Source organism: Onychostruthus taczanowskii, unplaced genomic scaffold, assembly GCF_017590055.1.
Source record: "Onychostruthus taczanowskii isolate IOZ18803 unplaced genomic scaffold, ASM1759005v1 scaffold8, whole genome shotgun sequence".
NCBI lineage: Eukaryota > Metazoa > Chordata > Aves > Passeriformes > Passeridae > Onychostruthus > Onychostruthus taczanowskii.
Genome location: NW_024505892.1, coordinates 11,717,409 through 11,743,267, shown reverse-complemented (window position 1 = coordinate 11,743,267; position 25,859 = coordinate 11,717,409). Strand labels below are relative to the sequence as shown.

Sequence of the window (25,859 nt, the reverse complement as noted above, 5' to 3'; positions counted from 1 at the left end):
ATTCATGAACAGTTTAGAAGCAGAATTGTATTTTTCCCAAGTGGCCACATGGAATTTAATGGACTTATCATGCAGCATTCCCTTATTACAAGAAAAGAAAAATATTCCTGTGTACTACCATTTGTGTGTGGAGTTGTGCACCGATGAATCTGTGTACATGTTCAGTACCTCTGCAGTGCTGCTGCCCACGGGCGGGCAGAGACTATTGTCTGCAATCCTTCTGTTGAGATGTAGGACAGACATGGTCTTAATTTTATCACACAGTTAGTCAAACTGAGAAACAGCATACTGGATTCAAGGTATGTTTCTGGGACCCATTTTTATAATCATTTTGGTGGGAAGGTTCTCAACAGTTATTTCATTAGGAGTGTTAGGTAACAGTCTAATCCAAACACATCATTGCTAATGAAAATATCCCTAAACATAATGAGATAGCATAGTAGGTGTGAAATGGAAAAATAAGCCTCTAGAGGGTATTTATGGCTCCTGAATATCTGAAATATTTTCCAAAAATGAGCATAGAATGATGGAAAGAACAAAATCTTTACTCTTCATATATTTATATTAGAGCTGTTTCCAAAGCTAATTCTTCTATAGATTCCAATGCTTTAAAAAATTTTTTTAAAAATCAGAGTCATTTTATAATAAAATTTTTTCCCAGTCTAAGGTATTATATCTGGATTACTTAATTATTTCTTTCCAGACCTTTATCTGGTCTACCAGGCTAGTCACGAAAAATAGTCTTTCAGTAACCATACGCCACCACAGACACCATTTTTGTTTGATTTAGTTAGGTTTACTGTGGGCATACTGCTTAATTTTCGTGACTCCATTTGTATCATAGATGAACAGATTGAAAATTCTTCTTTCATTTTTCCAGCCAAATGGCTTGTTGGAGTCAAAATCTGCTTTCTGAGTCATACCATAGGTAAATGAGTAATGGAAGCAAAACAACAAATGTTTGACAATTAAAGTCCCCTTCATCAGTTTACTACTATTATAAAAAGTCTAGGAAAAAAAAAAAAATTGCTTTTCTCAAGTTTAGAGCAAGAGGAAATCCTATGGGGAAGGTTAAGAATGGAGGCATGATGAACAATTGAAGGAAATGGCCTTTCAGTATTCATGAATGTTTAATCTTCCCATCCTCTGATTGACAGGATCACACCATAGTCATGGTGTATCCATTTATTTCTATAAATCCAACAAGCTTGAAATGCCACTTGTGAATTTAGCTGGACTTGTATTCATTCCTCTGTTACAGTACTTTTTATTTACTGATGGACAATTCAAATTTATATGATGTCAAAATGTTCTAAGTACATGAAGCCAAGATCAACCATTCAGAAAAGTACAAAGGGTGCAACAATACTTCATAACATTGAAAGCAGAGGTATTGAGGACTATAAAGTCCACGGGCAATGCTTTGTATGCCAACTTATCTTGCTTGGGTTTGTAATTAATTATTATTATGGCTTCCCCAAGGCTTCCTATCCATCAATTCCAAATCTGTTGTACTTAAGTTCTGTACAGACAAATTACAGTGAGACTGGATGATTTGCACTTCTTGATTTTTGTGCAAATTATTTTTTCCTGCACTCTGAAGGAAAACATCACAAAGAAAAGCAGGAGTGCAAGCTTCCATTCTTTTTTTTTTGTTTGTTTGTTTGCCAGGTTTGTCATACTTGCTTGCTTGTTGCAGTTCATTAGAGCAGGACCATTACTTACTGCTGTAACAAGACGACTCTGGCAGCAACCTGTTGGTCTGACCTTGTCTTAAGTAGAGAAGTAGTCAAAAGCACAAGCCGGTACTTGATCGTGTTTAAGTGGGAAAAAGAGAGCAGACACGTAATGAAAGCTGTTCTTCCCTCAGCATACTTATGAGTCCCAGAGAAGTTATGTCCCAAAGTAATTACAGAATTTTGCTCTGATGAAGGACTGCAGTTGTCATTCCTCCCACATATACTTTCCTTCTAGTCATTTCAGAACCTTCCATAGTCAAAACCTCCAAACTTCACCCTTAACCATCCTAGCCACCTCTGACAGTCCCTACTCCCTCTCTCCTGAGCACCCACACAAACATCTGTACTTGTACCCTCCACACTGCTGAGTACCCCAGTCCCTCAGCAAGCTAACTGGAGAGCTCCACAGAGAATGGAAATGCAATAATGGTCCTTTGGAAACTGGTGAATAATTAATTTAACCATTTTTGTACTGCAGGTCATTAATTTTTACTGCTCTCAGATAGCTTGCTGTTAAGGAGAGTAAGCTTAATCAATCTTGTGCTGCAAGGGTGAGAGGTTGTGGACACAGGCATCCAAGCATGGGGTGACTGCAGAAACTGCAGATGTAGAAAATAATTTACCAGCAAGTACAAGAAGCTTGGTATTCCTTGAAAGAACGCAGGTGCACTTTCATGCATGCTTTCAGTTTTACAGTGATGAAACTTTCAGTAGACCAACTCCTGATTTATTCCATAGAGGTCTTGGGAGACAAGCACATCTAAGATGTAGGACTTCTGAAACAGATATTTAGCAAACAGAAATCTGCATTGGTAAATTGAATCGCATGTACTCAAAATTGTGTTCTGAATGATTGAAAATAGCAGGAAATAAAATTATGAGAGGTGAGGAAAATGTTATGGAAACGAAACTTAACATAAAGGCAAAGCATTCAACAACATGACATGGGCCAGTCAAACTTAAGAAACTTAAGAAACAAAGCACTGTAAGAAAGAAAGCTCAATAAGAATAAAATGTAGAATTAAAGGATATACATCAAGAATGACTGCTAACCCTTTAAATTTAGATCACTTGATCTCAACCAAAGATCTCTGGACTGATCAGAGAACAGTCCAAAGACTGTCAGGACAGTGCATGGAACTAGATTTAAAAAAATAAATGAGAAACAAGTGGAGATTTAATTAACCAGAAAACCATCAGAAGTGGTAAGAGGAAGCAGGAGTAGGGGAATTAATGTCAGCTAAATGCTTCCACTTTCCAGTTTTGAAGACAAAGATAAGTCACATGTCTTTTGAAACTATGGGTGTTGCCAATTCCCAGGAATACATTATGAAAGGCTCTTGTATGGTGGTATGGTGATGAAAGCCTAAATCTGATTTTTGGATTAAAGCAGAGAAAATACCCTCTGACCTGGTGATTAATTACTTGCTGTTCCCTTATTTTGAAGCACAGTCAATAAAATGAGCAGGCTGACCTCCGAATGAAATCTCTTTGGATTTTTCCTGGGATGGGTTGAGCTGACTGGAGCTGATGGGAATTTTGAGATGAGAAAAGAGAAGCAGAATGGGGAGCATCTAATCTGGTTTGCCTCAGAAGAAAACAGAAAACAAAAGAAGTGCAAAGGATCTCGAGACTATCAATGTTGGGTCTACTACTGACCCTATTGCTCTCTTCTGAGTCCAGAGAATATGAGTCTGTGGCAAGTCTGAGCTGTAGAGTGCTGGTGGTCCAGGTACTTCTGTGGCAGGTTGCCCTTTTAGTTCTGGGGTACTACACTTCAGAGCCACAAGTGGTAATCAGAACAGTGGCTGGAATAGTCATCCCTACGAATGCAAGATGAATACAAACCCAGTATTTCTGACAATATTTTAGATAATCTATGTAAACAACAACAAAATCTGTCTGTGGAGAACAGAGAACATTTATGAAATCTCCAGAAAGAAGCATGGAGGTGCTAGAAGCATCTGGGCCTTAATGCCATAACTTTGACTCTGACAGGCATCTGGAAATGGCACTGCATGATGGTCCCCATAACACGGAGGGGCAGTTTTATTAAAGGTGATACTGGAAATGTAAAGCAAAACCTTGTAAGGATATAAATCACCAGAGGGTTGTCTGAGCTTCTCTTTCAGCTATAAAACTTAATTTTTGGAGGTCAAAGAGACACAGTTATGAGAGATTTTTTTTTTACACAACAGAAAAACTCTTCCAAAACATTATTTAACAATTATTTGGTCTATACAGAAAAAGATATTCACCCAAAGCATTAAGGTAGAAAGAAAGAGTTCCCTTGGGGACTTTCTGACTAGTGGAAGAGGATATTTACTGAATAATTATTGTGATGAATTTAAACTACATTCTGTATTTTTGTATTGTGCCACAGTATTTTCCTCAAATAAATGTTGAAGTGTAGCCTTGAAACTACCTAATTTCCTTGTAGTCATAGTTAAATATTGGAAACATCCAGGGAAAAAATATTCAGACGTTGTAGGAATGAATGACTCACATGAAATTGCAGCCACCTTCAGGATAAAGCACAGCACTGAAACAGTGGACACAGTTAAAGCCAAGAGAGGGGTAGCAAATAATTTTGGGGAAAAAAAGAGATATTTTGTCGGCATGATAACCCATTCTTTCAACATTGCTTGGCCTTTCTACTGGCCATTTAGAAATCTTATCATTTAATTCTTAGGTTTGATCTACCAATTCAGAAAATGTTTGTTCTTAATAAAATTCCTACATGTCTCTGTATAAGAGAGACTTGTATACCATTATTATTCATTGTTTCTTTATTACATAGTATTATTCTTAAATCTCTTGTTATAAATAAGCATTTTTTAACAGAAATTGCAATACTGTTTTAAATAACACCATCTGTTTTCACAGAAAACAACATGCTTCCTACTCATGATATGCTATTAGACAAGACAAGGTGCTTCCTGAATGAAAATGAACATGATAAAAAACATGGATGTGTTATAAAAGAATCCTGCCATTGTTCAGAAGAACTTCTGGTGCTACCTGTCAACATCAAATGATAGAAAATAATATCTGATAACATTAATTTCACAGAGATGGCAGATTTCTGCCCTTGGAAGTTCACATGAATACCAAGATAGTTTTTTCACCTAATGAGTTTAAGGTATATTCAAAATGAGGTCAGGAATGATTTTGGATAAATTCTTTACAATATATTCACACAATATATTTACAATATATTCACACAATAGTGTTCAGTGTCTCAGATATATCCTTTGTCATTCAAAACATCTACCATACTAGACATTTTTAGATATTTCATTTTAATAGGTTTTTTTCCATATATTTTCTATTCAGACCACTATAGAAGTCAGAAAATACAGCTCTGAAACTTCAAGAATAATGACAGTGACAGAGAATAGCCACTAAGTGCCAGTCAGCCAGTAGCTGAGCAATGATATGAGACTCTTAAATATATTGATTACAGATTATGAAAAATCATAGGGCTGGGGTTTCCTCCAGGTAGATATTGTATTATCAGGAGACTAGCCTCATTCTAGACCCATATGCTGCTTTTAGCAATTGAAGTAAAGCAAAGAGGGTAAAAAAGCATTTCTTATTAGAAAAATATTGCTTTTTTCAATCTCTGACTGATACCACCTGCCTCCTTATCTTTTGGCAACATCAGTTTGTTCTTGTAAAATGCTGTAGCTGCCTCATGTGGCACACCAAGCTTCTCACCCCTTATTGAATACCCTACTCCCAGTTTCTGCTTAGATGTCCTTTCAGATTAGATCTTAAAAGACAGCTCCACATTAACTAATAACCCAAACTTTCCCACGAGCCCTCTCTTCCTACCAGGTTAGCCTTTTATTTTAGTCTCCAAATCATCATTTTACTGTGGCCCCTGACATGTGCTGTGGTTTCCATCTTGTTTATTGTTTTTACTGCAAGGATTTGTTGTTTGACTGTAATGTCGCATTTCAGAGAGGTAATTATTTTTTATTTCTTTATAATTTAAGATAGATTGTTTTTTTCTGTTTACACATGTATCTCCAAGCAAGTAAAGAAGTGCAATTATTCTGCCTAGTGTTACATAACAGGAAGACAATTCACCAAGGTATTATGACTTTTCCTGATAAGATATTTGTCTATGTTTGTTTGAGATTGGTGCCAGCTGAAAATCTGCCCAGTGCTGCTCAAAGGAACAGCTCAAAAAGACATTTTGTCTCTATTAGAATGTAAGGAAACCCAAAATGACTTTTGCTTTAGTGGCTGAGAATTTCTTGGCCTGTTTCTGCAGCATATTTTTAGCCTAGCACTAAAGGAAGTATCTTTTTGATACAATCCACAGGGTGGCACAATCTGATCATGATTGCTTTGTACTAGTGGCTCATGACAAAGAATTTACTCTTACCATGCTTATCTGAATTTTTAAACTGATTTTATTTATTAGTTTTTTAAATTTCTCTAGACCAAAACATTGTTAAAAATATTAGGTTATGTGTTTGAAGACTCATCTCCACAACACACAAAGGGCTGGAGGCACAGGGGTGGGTACAGGAGTGTGGCAAATTGAAGGCTAAGGGGGTAAAATGTGTCCTGTGAAAAGGAGTAGTGTTTGTTGATGGGTCAGTTTTCTGCCCTCAGGCTTTCACTCCAATGTGGCAGGATCAGGCTGGTTCCCTGCCAAGTGTCAGCATGAGCACTGTGGTTAAGACCTTCAAGTAATAACCTTTAAGTCCTATTTTAGACGATATTGGGGTATCCACTTTTCATTCTTGAATGGGTTTGAGATTTTAGTATTTTTTTCCAATTTACTGTAACTTGTGAAGCATAAACAAGAGAAAAATGTCAAAACAATACATTTTGAAAGGATATAATGACTGTTGACAAAAAATGGGGTGACTAACACTAGAAATAAATGCCATTTGTTTTAGCTTGACTCTTGCCATATGCTAGACTGAGCTCATTCAGTACATACAAATCCTAATTATCTCTAAGCTGTTACAATTTGATAACTTCACTTAAAAGAATGTATCACACATCACAGTATAATATACTAGTTTAGCAGATAATTTTTTTCCTGATTTTTCCCCACTCCCACATAATTTTGTGTAAACCCATCCCACTATATTTATTTATTCCAGCACAATGCAAGGGAAGTGAAATGGTGTGTTGCTGTATTTCATGTAATTCAGTGTAATTCAGTGTGTATTTCATGTAATTTCATGTTAGAGGGAATATATTCTCTGGCTTCTAGTTATATCTTTATTTTATTTTCAAAGTTTGTTCACCCAGGTTTTATTACACTCAAATGTAAAACATAAGCACTTATGTACAACATACAAAACTATGTAAAAAAAATCATGCAGTTTTACAGCTTATAGACTCTTGGAGAAGTAAGGAGAGAATTCAGCTACCTTGGAGTTCTGGAGCACAGACTTTGGTCTGTTTAGGAGACTGGTTGACAGTCCCCTGGGAGGCAGTCCTGAAAGGCAAAGCAGTCCAGGAAGGCTAGTCATTCTTCAGGAAGGAAATTTTAAATGTGCAGGAGCAGGCTGTCCCAATGCGCTGAAAGATGAGCCAGCAGTAAAGCCCGCCCTGGCTGAACAGAGAGTTTTGGCTCAGGGATAAAAAGTGGTGCTCCGCAAGTGGTGTTCCCCAGATGTCAGTACTGGGGTCAGTTCCTTTCATTTAATATCTTTATCAACGATTTGGGCAAGGGGACCAAGTGCAACCGCAGTCAGTTTGCAGTTGAGACACCAGGCTGGGAGCAGTGTGGATCTGCTGGAGAGCTCTGTAGAGGGATCTGGACAGGCTGGATCAATGGGCTGAGGCCAATTGTATGATGTTCAACAAAGCCAAGTGCCAGGTCCTGCCTCTGGGGCACAACAACCCCAGGCAGTACTAGAGGCTTGGAGAAGAGTAGCTGGAAAATGGCCTGGGGGGAGAGGACCTGGGGTGCTGGTCAAGAGCCACTGAATCTGAGCCAGCTGTGCCCAGGTGGCCAAGAAGGCCAATGGCAAACAGAAAAAATGCCATATCCAGCAGGACCATGGATGTGATTGTTCCCTTGTAATCAGCACTGCTGAGGCCACACCCTGAATCCTGTTTTGGGCCCCTCACTACAAGAAGGACACTGTGGTGCTGGAGCATGTCCAGAGAAGGCAACAGAGCTGGTGAAGGCTCTGGAGCACAAGTCTTGTGAGGAGTGGCTGAGAAAGCTGGGGTTGTTTCTCTTCTTGAGAAAAGGAGGCTCAGGGGAGACCTTTCTGTTCTCTACAGCTGCCTGAAAGGAGGCTGTAGCAAGACGGATGTCAATCTCTTCTCCCTATTAATAAGAGATAGTACAAGAATAAACAGCTTCAGGTTGCATCAGGGGAGGTTTAGATTGGATATTAGGAAAATTTCTTCATGGGAAAGGTTGTCATTCACTGGAACAGGCTGCCCAGCCAAGTCATTGATTCCCTGTCCCTGGAGGTATTTAAAAGAGATGCAGATGTGATGCTTAGGGACAAGGTGAAGCAGTGGACTTGGACTGGGTTAACAGTTAGGCTTGATGATTTTACAAGTCTCTGTTCAAAATATATGATTCTTTGATTAAATGTTTATACATTTATGCTTGACACAGTGCATGGAAACCAGACGTAGTGTGGCAATGCTTCCAGGTTGTACATAGATACCGTGTGGCAGTTTAGGACAGGAAGGAAGTGGCAACTATTGCTCGCTGCAAAACCTGCAGGAGGAAGGGTATGCTTTTTTACTCAAATCAGGCTCAGCATTCACAGTTACAACAAATGGACTCAAAAGAGATCAAGACACTTACAGAGATATCCTGTTCTGCACCCTGACAAAGTATTAAAAAAGTAAAAATGCCTTCCAGGAAGACACTTGTCTAGTCTGAGATTAAATACCTTCCATGATGCCAGTTTCCCTTCTTTCTTATGGTATGTGGTGCAAAGCTTTATTTTCTCCTAAAATTTTTGGTTCTGATATGACAATATCATGTACAAGGCAAGCAGATTACCTCTTGTCCTATGTACTGTGGACACTGAGAAGTGATGACTTCTTTCCTTTTAGTGCTCGTTTAGAATGTTTTTATACCTCATGCCAGTTTTTAACCTCTAGATTGAATAACGATTTCAGACTTTTCTTTTGGATTAAGTGTTCTAAACTTTCCACCATTCCTGTGGCCATCCTCTGGATTTTCTCTACCTGATTTAGATATTTTTTGAAGTCTGGCAACCCACACTGGACCAAGTAGAGAGCAATACAATACTGAGGCAAGCCAAAATGTTACTGTACCTCTTTTATAGGCAGCATTTCTTTTTTGAGGAAGAGTGCCCCAAATTCTTCAGTGTGAAAGACCTCTTCATGCCTCAGCTAAAAGCAGCAGCTCTTGAGGGTGCTATAAATTATCAAAACTAATTGCCTGTCCTTTCAGAAAAGATATTTACACATATCCAAAAGGCACCAGTTTCAGATCCTGAATTTTTAACAGTTAAAAGCAAAATATAAAAAGTATTAATGACAAATACATTGTTATTAGGATAGCACAGACAATTTTTTTCTAGCTGAGCTTTTAAAAATACAGTGGAACATTTAGTGCTGAAATCGAAGCTCACACTAGCCAGTACTTTGCTGAACTGCTTCAAATAATAGTAGTATTACTATACGAAGTCAGAGCTTTTGCATTGAAGATGCTCTGATTCAGGTTAACACTCATATTCCTAACCTAGAAAAATAAGACAGTATTTTCTGAAAGAGGCAGCAAAGTGAGGATTTTTTCCAGCAAAAAGATATATGTAGAAAGGAGTAACTCAGAAACAGGTTAGCATTCTCTTCCTTTGCCGTTTTTGGTGCTGCAACTGGCATGGGGTAAGGCAGAGAAGAAGTACAAACAGGTAAGAAAAATTGCATGAGAAAAGATTTTCATTTCCCCTCCTACACACCCTCCCCCCACCCCAGAACACCCTCCCCAAACCAACCAAACAAAAAATCCCACAACCCTACAAAAGGAGAAAAATTTCAGGCCCAATATGCCTGGTTACACTCATTGTCAGAAAGAGGTAATTTTCGTGGATGGCTGGAGGTGACCTAGATATGTATATCCCAGTTTCACATGAATTCTTGCTGTAGCTCCTGGTATGTCTGCTTCTTCCACACAGGACCCTGGCTCCAAGTGTGCAATCCATAACTGCATAATGTTGGGATAGGTGCCATAATTGTAGGTGTTCATATCACGAGGGTAGCACCAATGTTACTGTGATTGGTGCTAAAGGACAGGGTGATGCTGAGTAATCTCTGCTGCCTAACTCAGATTTTATCCATCCACTCAGTAAACACTCTGCATGCTAATGTTGTAGAATCACTGCAGCACTGCCAGAAACGATGAAAACTAAGAGGTTCATTGGCACTGCTTCTCCCAACTTCTTCATTTCAGCTCCAAATGAGTGGGTTTTTTCCCAATGACACAGACCAGAAATGATCCATCTCTTAAGCAGAAAAATATCCTTCTGTCTCCTGCATGAAGCCTGCCTTAATGACATCAATTAAAATGAAGCAGGGAAAAAGCAAAATTAAGTCACAGGGATTGTGCAATGTCTTTGGAAGAGGTAGAATCGTGCTTTATGCTGGGGGCACAAGCACTGTTGCATGGTTAGCGTGGTCTGAGCTCAAAAGTGGCAGACCGTCTTGCCAGCTCCTTTGAATATTTCTGTCCTGCTGCTGTTATGTAAGAGCTGCTGTCCCAGTTTGCTTGTGCAGCTCTCTGCCTTATGCGCGATGATGCTGTGGAGCCTACGCCAAAGGTAATGCCCTACAGTGCGCTCTACATTGCAGCGATAATAATAATAGTAATATAACTAGTAATAGTAATTAGCAGCGACAGCTCGATACAGTCGTTCTCAGGAGTATTTCAGCTACTCGCCAGAACGCACTTTGGGCGTGAGGCCGGTGTCTTGTCCTACGACTCCCGGGCACAGCGGTCAAGGCAGCCGCCCCCGGACAAGCTGTCCCGGCTTTGCCGCTGCTGCTGCAGCCGCGGCGGGGCGGGGAGCGGCACCCCGCCCTGCGCGCAAGGACAGCGGGCACCGGGGCACGGGCTGCAGCCCGCGGGCGGCGGGGCCGCGCACCGGGGAGCGCCGCAAGGCTACGGCACACGCACCGGGCACACGCACCCGGGCACACGCACCCGCGGTACGCGAATCCCGGCACACGCACCCGCGCTCCCGCCCTCTCCCCACCCCCGCACCTGCTTCCTCGCCGCGGGCCGGCGGGGCGGGGCGGCGCGGCGTGTTGTGCTCGGTAACCAGGCAGCTGCGCCGGGCGCACCGAGGCGCGGAGCAGCGCGGGGCGCAGCGCTGAGGTAGGGGCGGCGGCGCGGGGCCCGGGCGAGGGGCTCCCCGGGGCTGGGGGTGCTCGGCGGGGCCGCCGCTTCGGTGAGCCCGCGAGTGGCTGGAGCGCGGCCGGGAAGATGGGGATCCCACGGGGCAGCCTCTGCTGGCTGCTCCCCAGCCGCCTCCTGCCTCCCTACGCAGAACTGTCTTGAGGTGAATCCGAAACTCCGTGCCGCGGTTGCGGAGTTTGGCCGTGTTCCGGGGGCGGTTTGAGGTTTTGCCCTTTCGGAGTGGACAAACGCGGCGGAGGGCTGTGGTGGTTCTCCTCCTGAAGTGCACGTACGTGTGTGTTGCAGAGATAGCCAGTTTTATGCTCAGTCACACGCTGCAGGCCGAAACGTAGTTAACCAAAGGAAATGTGACTATTGATGGGCGCTCCCGGGAAGCCAATTTTAGCCTGGGTTGCACGCAGTGATGGTGCAAAAAGGACAAGTGCACCACGACGGAGATGCGTAGAGCCCATATGGTCCCTGGCTTGTGTGGTAACTCCACGGAGGTAAGACCTGCTGAAATACTCACGACAAGGTTGTTACAAGCATTTTGACAACCATGTTCATGCTGAAGGAGAAGTGCTTGTAAGGAGTATTAGTAACCTGCTACAAAAGACTATATATTGGAATTTGATGAGGAATTACTTATGTAAATCATCTGTGTGATGGTGAGGGAAACTCCAGTGCGTCTGGCTGTGAGGGATTTATACCTATGTGGCTTGTAGGGAAATAGTGTGTGGTGTTTCTGGCTGCCTGCCAGAACTCTTCTAGTGCGGAGCCTGTTGAACGGCTCCTAACAGGCACACGCTTTCCTGTAGGAGTACTAGTGATGGACTGTCTGCTCCCCGTGATCTCTGATAATTATTTTTGTGATTCTTGCGTGCACTTCAACATTAAACAGATCCCAAGCTGTAAATGCTGATGGGCTATGTTAACATGTTGCCACGAGACAGGAAAAAACAGGGTGCTATGTCATTTTGGTTGGTAAACAGAAAGGCTTTTTTGTTTGTTATAGTAAATGTTGGTTGTGTGCTGAATGACATGAAAAAACCTGATTTCTGAGGTGCAGTGTTAAAATTTTGGAGTTATTTCTTTTCTGGTGAGAGTCAGGCATTGTCAGTTGGAATGTTTCACACAGATGTTTTGCCCAGAAAGGAGCTCTCCAGAATGAGCATGGTGCTGCGTGTTGCAATGATTAAATTCTCATCTTTGCAAACACTGTTAGATGTGAATAGAAGGAATAATCCCTACACTTCCCACCTGTTCCTTTAATTCCTGTTCAGAGTGTCTGCTTTGGTTTGTTTGTTTAATATTACCTTCAGAAATAATATATGTCAATGGACATTCTGTGTTACTGAGTAAGTAAGTGCCAGTGCTTATGTATTTTACAAGTGAATCCAAACACATTTGAGATTTTTAAAAAATTCATTCTATTTTTATTTGGGCTGTTGTAATAAGTTTCAGTAGTGATTTGGACTGCTGTAATTAATACAGACACAAGAAACTTGTAATGACTATATGGCTTCATGCACTATTAGTTTCTCTTTTTTAAATATGAGAGTCCTCAGTGATGTTTTTTTGGGACCTTAAGAACTTCACCAGAGCTATGCAGAGGTACACAGCCTGTCAGTGAGCACACTGCTCAAAGAAACTAACTTTGATACTGGTGCATAGGGAAAGAGCAGCACTCTGTTAAATTTGGGGAGAGAGTAAGAGTTCCTGGCAATGAAGAGGATCTTCCTGGGTGAGGCACTGAACAAGGCATGAACCTTTCAAGGCCAGCACAGTGAGAGTGATTGCTGGGGGTCTACAGAGCTTTGGTCCCAAGAGCAATGTACATACATTCACCCTTCAGACAAGATACCACATTAACCCACCTTGGCTATGCTGCGTTAAAGGAAGTCAGTTGTGGCTCAATTCTTATCAACTAGTGGCAGTAGTTATTGAGAAAGTACATACATAAGCAATTGTTTTTATACTTACTCATTACCATAGCTAGTGACAACACTATAGAGTTCTTGTTTCACCCAAAGGCACAATGTAAAGGGAAAGCCAGAAGGGTTTCTGCTTTTGCATTCATTTGGCAGTTGTGTGCCACTTGCTTGTAAGTTATACTTATAGCAGTTTCTTTCTTGGGAGATGTGCAGGAATACCAAAGAACTGACGCTTACTTGCTTATCTCAAGCTTGGTTTGACCCACCCTTTCCTGAGATGCTTCAGTGTTTTCTATTTTATGGTCCTTTGTATTTTTTCCTTCCACAGATGTACCTCTGCAACAGTCTTGTGCTATAGGTCATACTATGCCACAGAACTCTTAGGTGCCATCAGCGTTAAACCAGAAAAATCAGAACAATTCTCCTACCATTAACTGGCTATCACTTCAGATGTGAACTTCACTCTGTCCTATTTGCTTCTGTATTGTGACCTCTGATCTTAATCTCATCCTTTGTCTGTGCAGATAGTAAGCTCTTTTAGGCAAGGATTATATCCTGTGTTTGTAGAAGGTAATGAGCTACTGATCCCAGTCTCCTGCTATTACCAGCTATATGACTGTAATATATTCCTGCACAATTTCAATAACAGGATTACTAAATTGTAGTTTAGGCTGTCTTCTAACTTTTTGTATCAATAAGTCTGAATGACCTTTCTTTGCATGTATCTAAAAATGTATGTTCTGCCAATTTTCCTTAAAAAAAGCTAGTTTCTACCTTTTATTTTTCCTAGAACAGTTTGTATTTTATGTTCAAATGGAATTACAGCTTTCAAGACAAGAATCATAGTATTGGATTTTCATCCATCTTACAAAAATACTAATAAAAAGTAGATGATAAAATGCTCACTTGCTGAAATGTAAATACATACATAGGTATGTGCATGACTAGGATCCTACAAATATTTTTTAAATACTGGAGTACAAACATAGGTAAACCACAGAAGATTGTGTGAAATATATGCAATAGATTTAAATGTCAGATGTACAAATTACCTTGAACTTCCAAATCATTAATTGCTGTTGCAAGACCTTCACACTTCTGCAGAATTAAAAACTTCTGTTCAACTCCAAAATATGCTTAAGGATACCTGGATGAACCAAAATAATCTGGAGTTCCAGAAAGGATCTAAGTCTCTCTTGCGGCTGCCCCACATTCCCCAAGAAAATCAAATTTCAATACCTCCAGGTAACTACTGCACATTAAGTCAGTGTGAGGTTGGATGGTCAGTGAGAAAGAACATTGTGTTTCAGTGTTCCTGTTTAAATGCATTTTTTGTCAGTAGAGTAAGGAAGCACAGATTGACAATGTTGGTATTCAACCATCAAAAACACCTTTCAGAGCCAAAATTGCATTTTCCATGATCTTATGTGGTGCAGTTATGTCCCATTGCCATTGGGAAAGTTCCAATATCCACTGATGCACTTCTGCTGGATTGGGTTCAAGCGACCAACTGCAAACTTGCAGTTCAGCTGTCAGAAAAAATTACCAAAGGGACTCCTCTTTTGTTCTGGATTTTGGAAGATCAGTGAGGAGATACTACATTTTCTCTGAGGAAAATATAAGACCCCTGTTGGATCACTCTACCCCACTTCTTCATCCTAGATCTGGATTTTATATATCCAGTAGACATCAAGTGCAACTTGACAGATGTATTCAAATAAATTTACAAATGGATTCTCAATATGTAATCTACCGTTTATCAGTATCCTGGAATGAATTTTATTGAGTTTTTCCACTTTTAACTTTGAGTTTATTTAAGAGGCACTGCTTCCATTTTTCGTCATGCCTTTGTCTATCAGAAATGTCTTCAGTGGAAAAATCAGTATAATACTAATTGAAGCAAATGAATCTCCCCTTGATCTTATTTTCTATTTTCTTTTTACTTATCTGGCTAAAAACCATTTGCTTGCTGTCTTTATTTCTCAGATGGTCTTTTAGCACATCTCTCTTCAAGCCTGTATATGGCAGTGCTCTTCATTTCTCATGCTCTGTTTCTGCCCACTTATTTCTGAGTGATGGCTTTTCCAGTTACATCTGAAGCAGTTTTATTCTGTTCTGAACAGGTGTAAAGCTGCTAGACTTTGGATTTAAAGAAAACCCCGGCCTGCTTCACAGGGGAGGTGCTGTGCTTTTCAGTCTAATTGACCTCTCTGCTGATTTCCCTTTTATTTATTTTTTGAGTACTGTGTTTCTAGATCATCTTCTGACCTCCTCAAATGCTTTAGATTATCCTTGTAATATTTTGCACAATGTCAGTCACTTCCTTAGTTGGAGATATTTCCTATTGATTACCATTTTCTTCCCACTAACAACTAACACCCAACCTAAACCAGCTGTTTTTCTGACTATTTTCTGTATAAAAACACAGTTATAACCTCCAGAAAATTCTGGTTCCTATCTTTCTGTGAGTCATTTATTCCTGACTGGCAGGAGACTCACTGCTGTCTCATAGAATTGCATCTGTTCCAGTAGTGTCTATCAACCTGGCAGCATTTCCAAGACCTCTTCTGTTTCAGAAAGGGAATCTATGGATCAATGTGAACTTCTAGCACTACGGCACTAAACTAGGCTTGAATATTATTTTCCTGATTTTTTTTCCTTTGATCAGTTCTGTGCAACTCTTGCTTACCAGGGAAGTCTGCCTGTTTGTTAATATATAATGGCACCCCAGCACTTGACCTTATTTCAGTTGTTCCTGAGATTCTGTTCACTTCATATGCTACAGTTATTTTAGTTACTCCACTCTATCTGTGTAACATTTGATTTGTAAGTGTCTTCTAGCTGCAGGACTTCCTTGAATTTATTACTCTGTTTATTGTCCTCTCAAATATCTCTTTTTCAAATGTCCCAGATTAGAAACAGTCCTTTCACTGCCTGCCCCTGTCTATTTCTTGTTCTCTTCAATATCTTTGTTTATTATTTGTTTATCCTTGTTTATCTGGAGTTTCTTTATCTACTCTGGTGCTATAATGGAAGTCTAAAACAGTACTTATAGAAGTCTAAAACAGTATTTTCAGGTAAAACCATACTTTCACATCAGTAACTCCTTCTGGCTGCTATATGTGGCATCAGCCTGGTGTACTGGGAATCACAGAATGGTTAAGACTGGAAGGAACCACTGGTGGGGTCATCTGGAATCTGCAGTTTGTGGCTACATGAAGTACAGTCAGAGAATTGTTTACCTCTTCTTGGTCAGGTTTATCTTCAGCCCTTGTTGCACATTGTATATGTCATCTGCACCTAGCGGATGTCGCTTTGTTTTTCTGGAACCACACTGCTGACAGGCAGGTCTGTTTGCCTTTAATATGTTTTGTAAACTTTAAAAGATAAATTACAATCTGGTCTTGCCAATAGTATTCTAGTTTCACCAATAAAAGGAAAATATCTTGTCTAATTCAAAGTGCTCCTGAGCACAATGAGAAAAAGAGGATTAAACAGGGGACCCAGAAAAGTTAACCCACAATAGATATTTTTCTTATTTCTTCCACAGCACAGATGTCTCACTTTCCTGGCATTTGAAGAGAGGAACAAAATAATCCAGAGAATTGTAAACTGCAATTTAATAAATCCTAATGGCTCTTATATGAGAGAAGTTAATGTTTCCTCTTTTCATCTAAACCCACAGTACTGGTATATTAATATAAGAAAATGGTGTCAGTGTAACTTTATCCATTAAATCCAGAAAAGTGGCAAATGTAATAAAAGATTTACCTAATTTATATGCAAACCCTGTTTCACTCTTGTGTGTTGATTCCATGTATGTTCAGATAAAAAAAAAAAAAAAAGAAAAAAAAAGAATAATATTGAATAATCACTTGTTGAATGCTAAATCTGGGAATAGCTCATATTCAGGGTTAGCTTCAGGTTTATTTCAGGCAAAGGTTTAAGAGATTTAAGCCATGCACTTTATTAAAAATCTATGTATTTTGAAAGCATATCCATCTGAAGACATATCTTTGTGTCTGACACACAAATTTAAAAGTCATTCCATTTATTAAAAAATTATTTTGTGTAGCAACTATGCAAATAATTAAGATTTTAATGCTTAAAAATCTGAAAAAGTAATCTTTCAGCAGGAAAAAATATTTTGCTTATGGCTTTAAGTATTTGTAAAAGCCATGAAAAATTCCCTCTCTCCATTACATTGGATTTGTGACTGTCCACATAGGATTATTTGTTCTGTGAAACATTAGGTATTGCCCGAAGAGAGGTGAGAAGGGTGCACAAAGCTTTGTTTTATCTATTCTGCTGGTGTTTTTGCTGTGTTCTGAGCTGTGGTTTTCTGCCTGTGGAGGTGACTAGGCACATGAGAATCTTTTCTTCCTACCTGTACTAACTTAGTGTCACCTTTAAATAAGTTAATTCCCACTGCTTGCAAAGGAGCTTTTGAATGAGGAGCCATATTTAGAAACTCGCATTCTTCTTATGCAGCATATAATTTAATATCAGCTAAATAAATTATTAATTGCCAGTCTGCCATTTATGGCTGCACAGTGACTCAGCCTGCTCTATGAGTGTATTGAACATACATCTTCATAACACTTTCCCAGACTCTTTTAATTTGGACTTGGATCAGCATGTTCCACCGCTCCTGTAAATCTGCTCATGTACAGCTGATTTATGCCAGCTCTGTCACAGTGTGAGTGGACTGGTGTTCTGATATTGTTACTGCTGTTAGCCAAAAATCACATGAGGCATTTTTAAAACCCCTTATCCCTGCCCATAAATTAGTCTAGCAACTTGCTACCAGAAATGGCTATACCCAGCTTATAGTACTGCTCAAAATGTTAGCAGTGCCACTGCTGCAGAAACAAGGCTACATGTAACCCACTGTGTTACAAATATTTCTGGTTTGGATGAGGTTAGGAAAGCTGATGTTTCATTTAAATATTGCAGGGGAAGCAAAGTTCACCAAGCTGTCATGTGTGAGTGCAAGCAACAGAAATCCTCCTCCTGCTCCCCATCCACTCAGTCAGGTGCTATTTGGTGTGCTGTTGCTGATGCTTTCTGCAGGGATTTTGCAAAACCAGGAGACCATCAGCACCAGCCAGTGTTGCGGCTGAAAGGTGCGTTGGTGGCACCTTCTCGTGCCTGGTTGACACAAGCGTGAGGCTCCTGCCAGGGTGCCTCTTCCTGCTTGGGAAGTGGTGACTGACAGGCAGAGTCCCTGTGCACCCCAAGAAGTGTGTGGGGAAAAGCCTGGAAGGTGGGAAGGGCTATGGAGGGGAGAAGGCCCTTAAAGGAAAGAGTGGACACACATGGAATGAGAGTGGTATATATGAGCATCCAGATGCCATGTAAAATGTAGACATATGTAAAAATAGCAGCAGTGTGTCTGGAGTAGCTATTAGTACCACGGGGCCATGGCTTGCAAGAGAACAGCCCAAAGACATGGGTGGACTTTGCAATCTGTTCTGCTCTGTGGCCCATCAGTGTGCTTCCCTCAGCTTCACTGATTTACAGCCAGCTTGGGGCTGCTGATCTGAGCAGCATTTAGGTATCTAAAATACAAGGTAAACATACAATAAAAAAACATCAATAAGAGGGAAAGCAGGATGTACCTTGGGTCAGGCATGGTTTGAAGGGTTAGAAAAGGAAATATTGAAATATCATTTCCTCTGGCCGCCCTTACATGTTGACACAGCTCCTTTGGGACAGTTCCTCACGCCTGAAGCTGTGCAGCCTAAAGGCTTGTCTGCCTGATAATGGAAGACTCTATTCTCTGACAGACCTTGGGGCCAGGAGGAGAGGAAAGTGCACAACACAAACAAACCCACTCACATTTGTGATATTGATCAGGTGCATATCATCTTGAATTTGGGGTACACTCAGAGTGTATGGCATGAATCTAATTATTCTTGGTGTCTATACATTTCTTTTCAGAAAAAATGTTGTGTGTGTATGCAGAGAAATCACTGCATACAGAATCTAATTATTCTTGGTGTCTATACATTTCTTTTCAGAGAAATCACTGCATACGCACACAACATGCACTTGTTCCTCAGAAGATAAGATGTTATTGATAGTATTGTCTGAAAAATCTAATTGGATTATTTTTAGACCGGATTTATAGTCACATAGATTTTTATTATAGACGCAGAAGTGTAGCAGTGTTCGTGTAGCAGTTCTGATTCACAGCTTTTGATGTTAAATGACACAAAAGACAGCATCATTATACAAAAAAAAAAGGAATATAAATACAACTTTATTTAATAATAAAGTATATTAATCTCAATATTTCAGAATACACCACATTGTCAAGTGGAGTTAGGAGTTATCCTGACCAATGAGTTTCTGTTACATGCTCCTTCCTACAGTGGTGAAGTAGAATGAGAGTTGTACAGTTTTTGGATTTTTACAAACGGTTTTGTTTTTCTTTTAACCTTAATAGTCTCTATGTTAAAAAGTATTAAAGTATTACTTTTAATAAATATAACATTATTATGATTTCTAAAACAATATCCACAAGCATCCTCAGGAAAGCATTGATGTCTGGTGCATTGCCAGTTGTGTTTAATGATTTGTTTTTGCAGCTTCATTCTGCTTGATGATTGCCAAGCAAGCTTTCAGCATTAATTATGTCTCTGGCTGGGGCACACACTACTGCCGAAACATAAACCCTTTACCTGTTAAGATAGCATTGAAACTTGGACTTCTTAGTTTTTCAGAGCTGGTGAAAGTTTCCTCTAAACTTTGGTGCTTTCTTTCTCAGGCGCTGACGTTGTTTACCATTGCCTTGCCCCGGCCCTATGGGGGCCAGTGTTGGACTGGAGCTGTCTGACTGGCCCAGGGATGCTCTGCCACGGCTGAGGGTTGAACGCTAAAAGGAAGCCATCCGAGATCCTCGTCTCACTGAGCTCCACAGCTGGGAGGGAGAGTTCTTTTAGGGGAAGTGGACTCGCTGCAAAGAGGTCATGGCGTCTTCCCGACTAGTGGCAAGATCTAGAGACATTGCCAATGTCATGCAACGCCTTCAAGGTAAGTGACTGACTTGGGCTGGCGCTCTCTGCTGTGCCCGTGTAAATGGAAGTTCCTATTTTCTACTATACTGAACAGTCAGAACAAAACTTCTGAAGTTTAGTAACTTTTTCAAACTTATCTAGTGGGACGTGCTTGTAGTATATCTAAAGGCCTGTGATTATATATGTCCTTTGGCATAGCATTAGCAGTGATGCTTCAAAGCAGTTGACATGAATGTGGCTCCATGGGACAGTACACTGAATTGAAGCTTATGAGACTTTGGTTTTGGTTCTGTTTCTCCCAGGTTATCTGATGTGTGTATCAGTTTTCTCATAGAAAAGAGAGTAGAAATGATATTCATCCTTTTCTCAATTACAAATTAATCTGGTAGATTTTTTACACTGATAAATATTTAACTAATATTTAAGTTTAATTTTTAATATTTAACTAATATTTATTAATTTAGCAATGAGAACAGCTTTATTATATTGTTAATCATTGAGGAATTCATAGCTCAGTGAGCTTGTTATTAGTGCACAAGTTGATGACCTTTTAGATAACACATCACAGCATGTCTTTGCAATATTATTTGAGTATTCATTATGGTTTTATGTTTCCATAATATAGCAATGTAATAAATAAATGTATTGTGTTTTCTTAGAAGTTATACACCTAACTGCTCCTGCTAAAAGCTTGCATTTGGATTTTTTAAAATTCAAATAGTGATATTGACTAGAAACAAATTGTCAATGCTGCTGTAGATTTCACTCTTATTAACTTTTAAACTTGACCATAAATCCCTGGCCTTCTTTCCTCTACAGACTAGTTTCTGCTGACTTCAACAAAAGCTTGTATGCACAGAACCTTTGTTACCCCCTTCTGCATCCTCTAAATCTGGAAGCTTAATCTGTTCGTGGGTTTTCCTTCCATTTATTGTTTTTCAGTTCAGGAGATCTGAATTTAGCTTCCCAGCCACCAGCTACTACTACCAGTAATTTCCATGTAGCCTCAGCAGATCTGTGGAAGAGTCTGTCCTATTTCTACCTGCTTGCTACAGTACTTCATCAATTCCAGCGTGGTTCTGATTGATTTTCTTCAGCCTTTTATACATTTACTCTATGTTCCCATTCTGTTTTTATGTCTGCTAATTCCTAAGCCACAATGTTGGACAATGGCTGTTCAAAGTGCCAACAAACATAGAGTGGGGAAATATTTAGTTCTCAGAGGATTTATGGTTTAAGCATTAGACTAAGACATTCCAGGTAGTTTTGAATGAGACTGCAAGGGCACAGAGAGGCAGCCTTGCCCACAGAGCAGACAGGGGTCTTAAAGCACAGTGTGTGTATATCCCAGGATACTATACATTTATATCAAGTCATGTTCTTAGTAGGTATTCCAGAAAAACAAATACTGTGAGACTTGAAGCAAGACATTAAATAATTATGAAACTGTTAGATCTTCTGAGGAATATGAAGAAATGCATGAGAGGAATGTACTCAAAGGTTGTGGAGACATATTGTAAAGGAAAGCATCAGGGAGATGAATTGTGTTTATTCAGGCTGGTACTCTGAAGCAATGTATAAGGATGATGCTGCAGAAGGTATTTACAGAGCATGGGGACCATTAATTATCAGACTGTTGTGTGCTTTCTAAACATCTGTAAAGCTGCTGCTGACAAAATGGCTCTTCTGTTTATTTGCATTTTGGGTTTTTTTACACTTTTTCTTCCTTTTTGTTATTTTTGGCTCTGCTGAAATCTGATACATAGTTCAATCTGCTATAATGTCTTTATATTATTTTATTTTTGGAAATTAGGCAAAAATAGTTACATGAATTCTGAAGTGAAGACATTTGACAGGAAAACATACGAACTAAATGGAAATTTGGCATCACATGTTAATTTCAAGTCGTATCTGTTACTGAATTATTTGCTTCTCAGATGAAATCAGCTCAGCTTGCTATTGATGGGATCTGAGTTTTGCTGCAGATGCACTATTTCAATAAATCACCTGTGCCAAAGCTAGAGTGCTTGGAGCCTAAATCTTTTTTTAGTCTGTAGTTCTGCATTATGGATGAGCAGGCAGTCTGCACTGCGACTACCTAAGCCCTTGTGTATTGAGGTTGCTCCACCCTTCAGAAATTATAGTCAGCTGAAATTGGAGTAGATGGGCATAGGAGCACAGAGATATTTCTTGGCATGGCAGCCCAGAGTCAGTGCAGAGCCTGGTGCACAGCTCAAGGTGAGAGTGGAGCTGACAGCATTCCAGGTGTAACAGGAATGGCATTGGTTTGGGGGATCCTCAGCCAGTGCAGAGCAGCAGTTGTGCTTTACAAAACCTGCTTTTGTACCTGGCTGGAAGCTGAGGCAGGAGAGTTCTTCTTGTGTGTTACTGTTTAGACAGTGCTGCAAAATGTCAGTGCTGGAAATTCATCAGCATTGAGAGGTAAAGCAAGCTGTGCTCCCTCTTCCACGTTGTTCTCAAATTTGCCTCACGGGTTTCCAGTGAGTGCTTGTGGTAGGAGAGTGTAGGAAATACCAGAAAAATGTCACTCTTCACTGGGATTCTCAACACCAGCTCTGAAATGTCTGCTGTACACATTTTTAGTGAACACAAGTATATATGCTCTCCTAAAATCTGTCAGAGAGAAACAAAGTTGATTTTGTGTTGGTTGGTGTTTTTTATTTGTTCATTTAGGTTTTTTAATGTAAATATTTCCAGTCACTTCCATTTGACAATTATGATACTTGCAATACACTCTGTACATATACAGAGTTTTTGAATAACGTTGTGTATCGTTGGATCAGAAATTCACCTGGGACAAACAGCCAAAACAGACTTGCTAGTTCTAGGTTTTGTACAGTACCTTATGCTTCCTAGTTGTTCATATTATAAAAGCATCCATAAAACCTGAGTAGAACTGTTGTGCACCATCAATATCAGTTAAATTCCTGGGACTGGTTTTTGGATTATTCTGGGAATTAAAGCCAGTTGGCACAAAAGCACTGCTCCTTAGCCTACAGGAAGTGCAAGTTCATTAGCAATGTAACTGTACACTGAAGGTTCTTAAAGCATCTTTGATAGCTACAAATATCTAACCAAAGAGTGCTGGAGGACTGGTAAATCTTGTATGAATTAGCAGTCTCTGCCATAATGAAATTAAATATTTTCTGTTAGTATGCACTGTTACAGGCAAACTGCAGTCGTGCTAATGCTGTTCTGAAGGAAAAAAAAACTGAAAAAAAGAAATATCTCATTTGTCCCATTCCTCAGGACTTTGTTATTCCATTATGCTGACTTGTTCTTACTGGCTTGTAAGGTGATATTGAACAGTCACTGTAGCATAGGCTTTTCTAATTCCCATTTTTCCATCCCTCTGTGGTTTTTTTCCTTCCAGTTTCTCATTTAGTACTTTGTGCTGAATGAAGTCTTTTGTGAGTATCATTGTGTTCTTTATTGGGTGGTCCATTTAGTCAAACAGGACACTTTTTTCCTTTTCTTTAGTGGATCACCAAAAATTCAATTTACGCTAGACTATATACACCCCCCAAATAAGGTTGCTCTCGTATAACTGGTGTTTTGAGACTCTTATCCATTTTGACTCCATGCAGTAAAGCCAGTTCTGGAGTGTACAAAGTACAACAATTTAAACAATACAATGTCACAAGACAAAAATTTTGTTGTCTTAAAAAACCCTCTACAAATGATAGAGAAGTGTAAAAAATTCTTTTCCATCTTTCATTTCTTCTGGATTGCACCACTGTTCTTATTAGGCTCTTAAACTTGCTTTAGATTGCGGGTATTTTGGAGTTTTGTACAGTCACTGTAGAGACACTTCATGATGTAGGAAAAAGCTAAGGTGGGAAAGCAAGCAACATGACTAACCATGCTGGAAAGGAGACATCCTTCTAGTACCACTCATACACTCCAGAGAACCTTCAATACAGGCAGGTCAAATTAACTTCAAGCCCAGTCCTTATTTTATGTAAAATTACATACAAATGGCTATCACCTTCTGTACTTTTATGCCTTCCTTACATTAGCACTGTTCACAGAATGTTGTGGGTTTGTTTTTCTCCTGGATTGCCCTTCCTTTCTTGCCCTCATCCTCTTCGCCTTTAGTTTTGGCTCTTCTTTTCCTTTATTTTTTACAGCCTAGCATTTCTTTTCCATACCAGCAGCCATTAAATAAACAGTATGGGGTTTTTTTTCTGTTTGGCTGCTAGGCTCTTTGTTAATGTGTACCTTAGTTGGTTTCCTCTTTTTTCTCACTAAGTCAACAGTGCCAAGAGCCATAGCTTAACATTAAGCTAGGGTAATTTAACACATACCTTGCTTCACTGCACACACATTCCAAACTTTGTTTTCACCAGTGCTCTTCTTCTTACCTTAGACCTGAACCAGCTGAGAATTAGTTTGTAGAGGCCAAGTGAGCTCCTGGGAAAAAGGCAGTGTCTCCTTCAGTGCTGTTTACCATTTTATTGTCAGCAAAACCAAAGTGCAAGATCGTGTTTATAAACATCAGCAAAATTGAAAAGGTGTGCTTGATCTGGAAGGGCATGCTGCACCTCTTTGCACAACTGAGTTTTATCCCCATGTTACAAACACTGCTGTGGTCAAGGTTTCCTTCTATCCAGTTTCCTTGTGTGTACTTGTTCCATGTAGTCATGCTGATGCCTTTTCCTTGCAGTCCTTCACTATCTGAAATGCCCCGGTTTGTTTACTGCATCTTTCTTGGATTTTTCTTGAATTACAGAAAATGTAAATTATTGGTCTGTTGGGTGAGAAAATCATGTATCTAAGGCAATCCATTTCTCACTGGCAATGTGTTAAGGGAAAATAAACACTTTTGATTCTATTGGCTGGTATGAACTCTATGATCAGAAGGTCAAGTAAATCTAAATGATGAATTGGGAATCTGAATAATTTTGCAGCCCATGTGTTACTCAACAAGAGGAAGTCAAACAGGATTTCAGCCTCTTTCTTTATTGTATTTTCAGCATGAGAAAATTTAAGGTAATGCTATTTCAGAACAAAATGCTGAAATACAAGGTTTTTGTGTAAAGGTTAAGACAGACGAAAACAAACCTACCATCATAGCTGAAAAGAAGATCATTAAAGGGTAAAAACAGTGTCTTCATCTACTACAACAAAAACATGTGAAAGGATTGTCTGTACCTGGGAATAGTCAAGTAAAATAGCAGTTAATATTTCATAAGGAAAGTTACTAAGGCATGCTCTAAAATCTTCATTTTTAGAAGTATTTCATTTTGCTTTATGCGTAGGCAAACAAGTTCAGTGAGAATCCACTTCAGGTTTTTTCTGGGCATGTGATGGTAATAATCTGATGTATTGCTGGTAAAGAGAAGTTCTGAACTACCTGTACGTATTACAAAAACATAGGGGAAAGGATATGGTCAAAACATTTCACTAGTAGTACAAATGACTAAAGTATGAACTGAATTTAGGTGTCATGTTATATTAGAATATTTTGTCATATAGTTAGACTGTTTTGACATATGGTGCAATAAGTATCTCAGTGAAAAAAAAAAAAAACATATGCTGCCTTTTTTTTTTTTTCTTTTTTCTTTATTTTTTTTTAACTACAGTTAGCTTTCACTTTGTATTCTCTTCAGTGAGAACACAGTCCTGGGGCAGTATGTGAAATGCAGAATGTATTTTAGTGAGGCATGGTCCTGTATTTTTATTTTTAGGTGGTTTTTCATCATTAACAAATTCCAAGTTTGTGATTTAAAGTACATTCTTAGAAATTGTTTTTAAGTTAATGTTGCCATCT

At 39.5% G+C, this 25,859-nt stretch overlaps 1 protein-coding gene across 3 annotated transcripts in view; it reads left to right on the top strand.

The window, feature by feature from the left end:
* The first annotated feature begins 10,728 nt into the window (after positions 1-10,728).
* SYNE1 (spectrin repeat containing nuclear envelope protein 1) overlaps positions 10,729-25,859 on the top strand; it is a 289,742-nt gene continuing 274,611 nt past the window's right edge. For all 3 annotated transcript variants that reach the window (XM_041424009.1, XM_041424008.1, XM_041424007.1), the window contains exons 1-2: positions 10,729-11,088; positions 19,816-20,081. In XM_041424009.1, the coding sequence (XP_041279943.1) occupies positions 20,018-20,081 (64 nt within the window). In that variant the 5' untranslated portion in view covers positions 10,729-11,088; positions 19,816-20,017. The remainder of the gene's footprint in view (positions 11,089-19,815; positions 20,082-25,859) is intronic.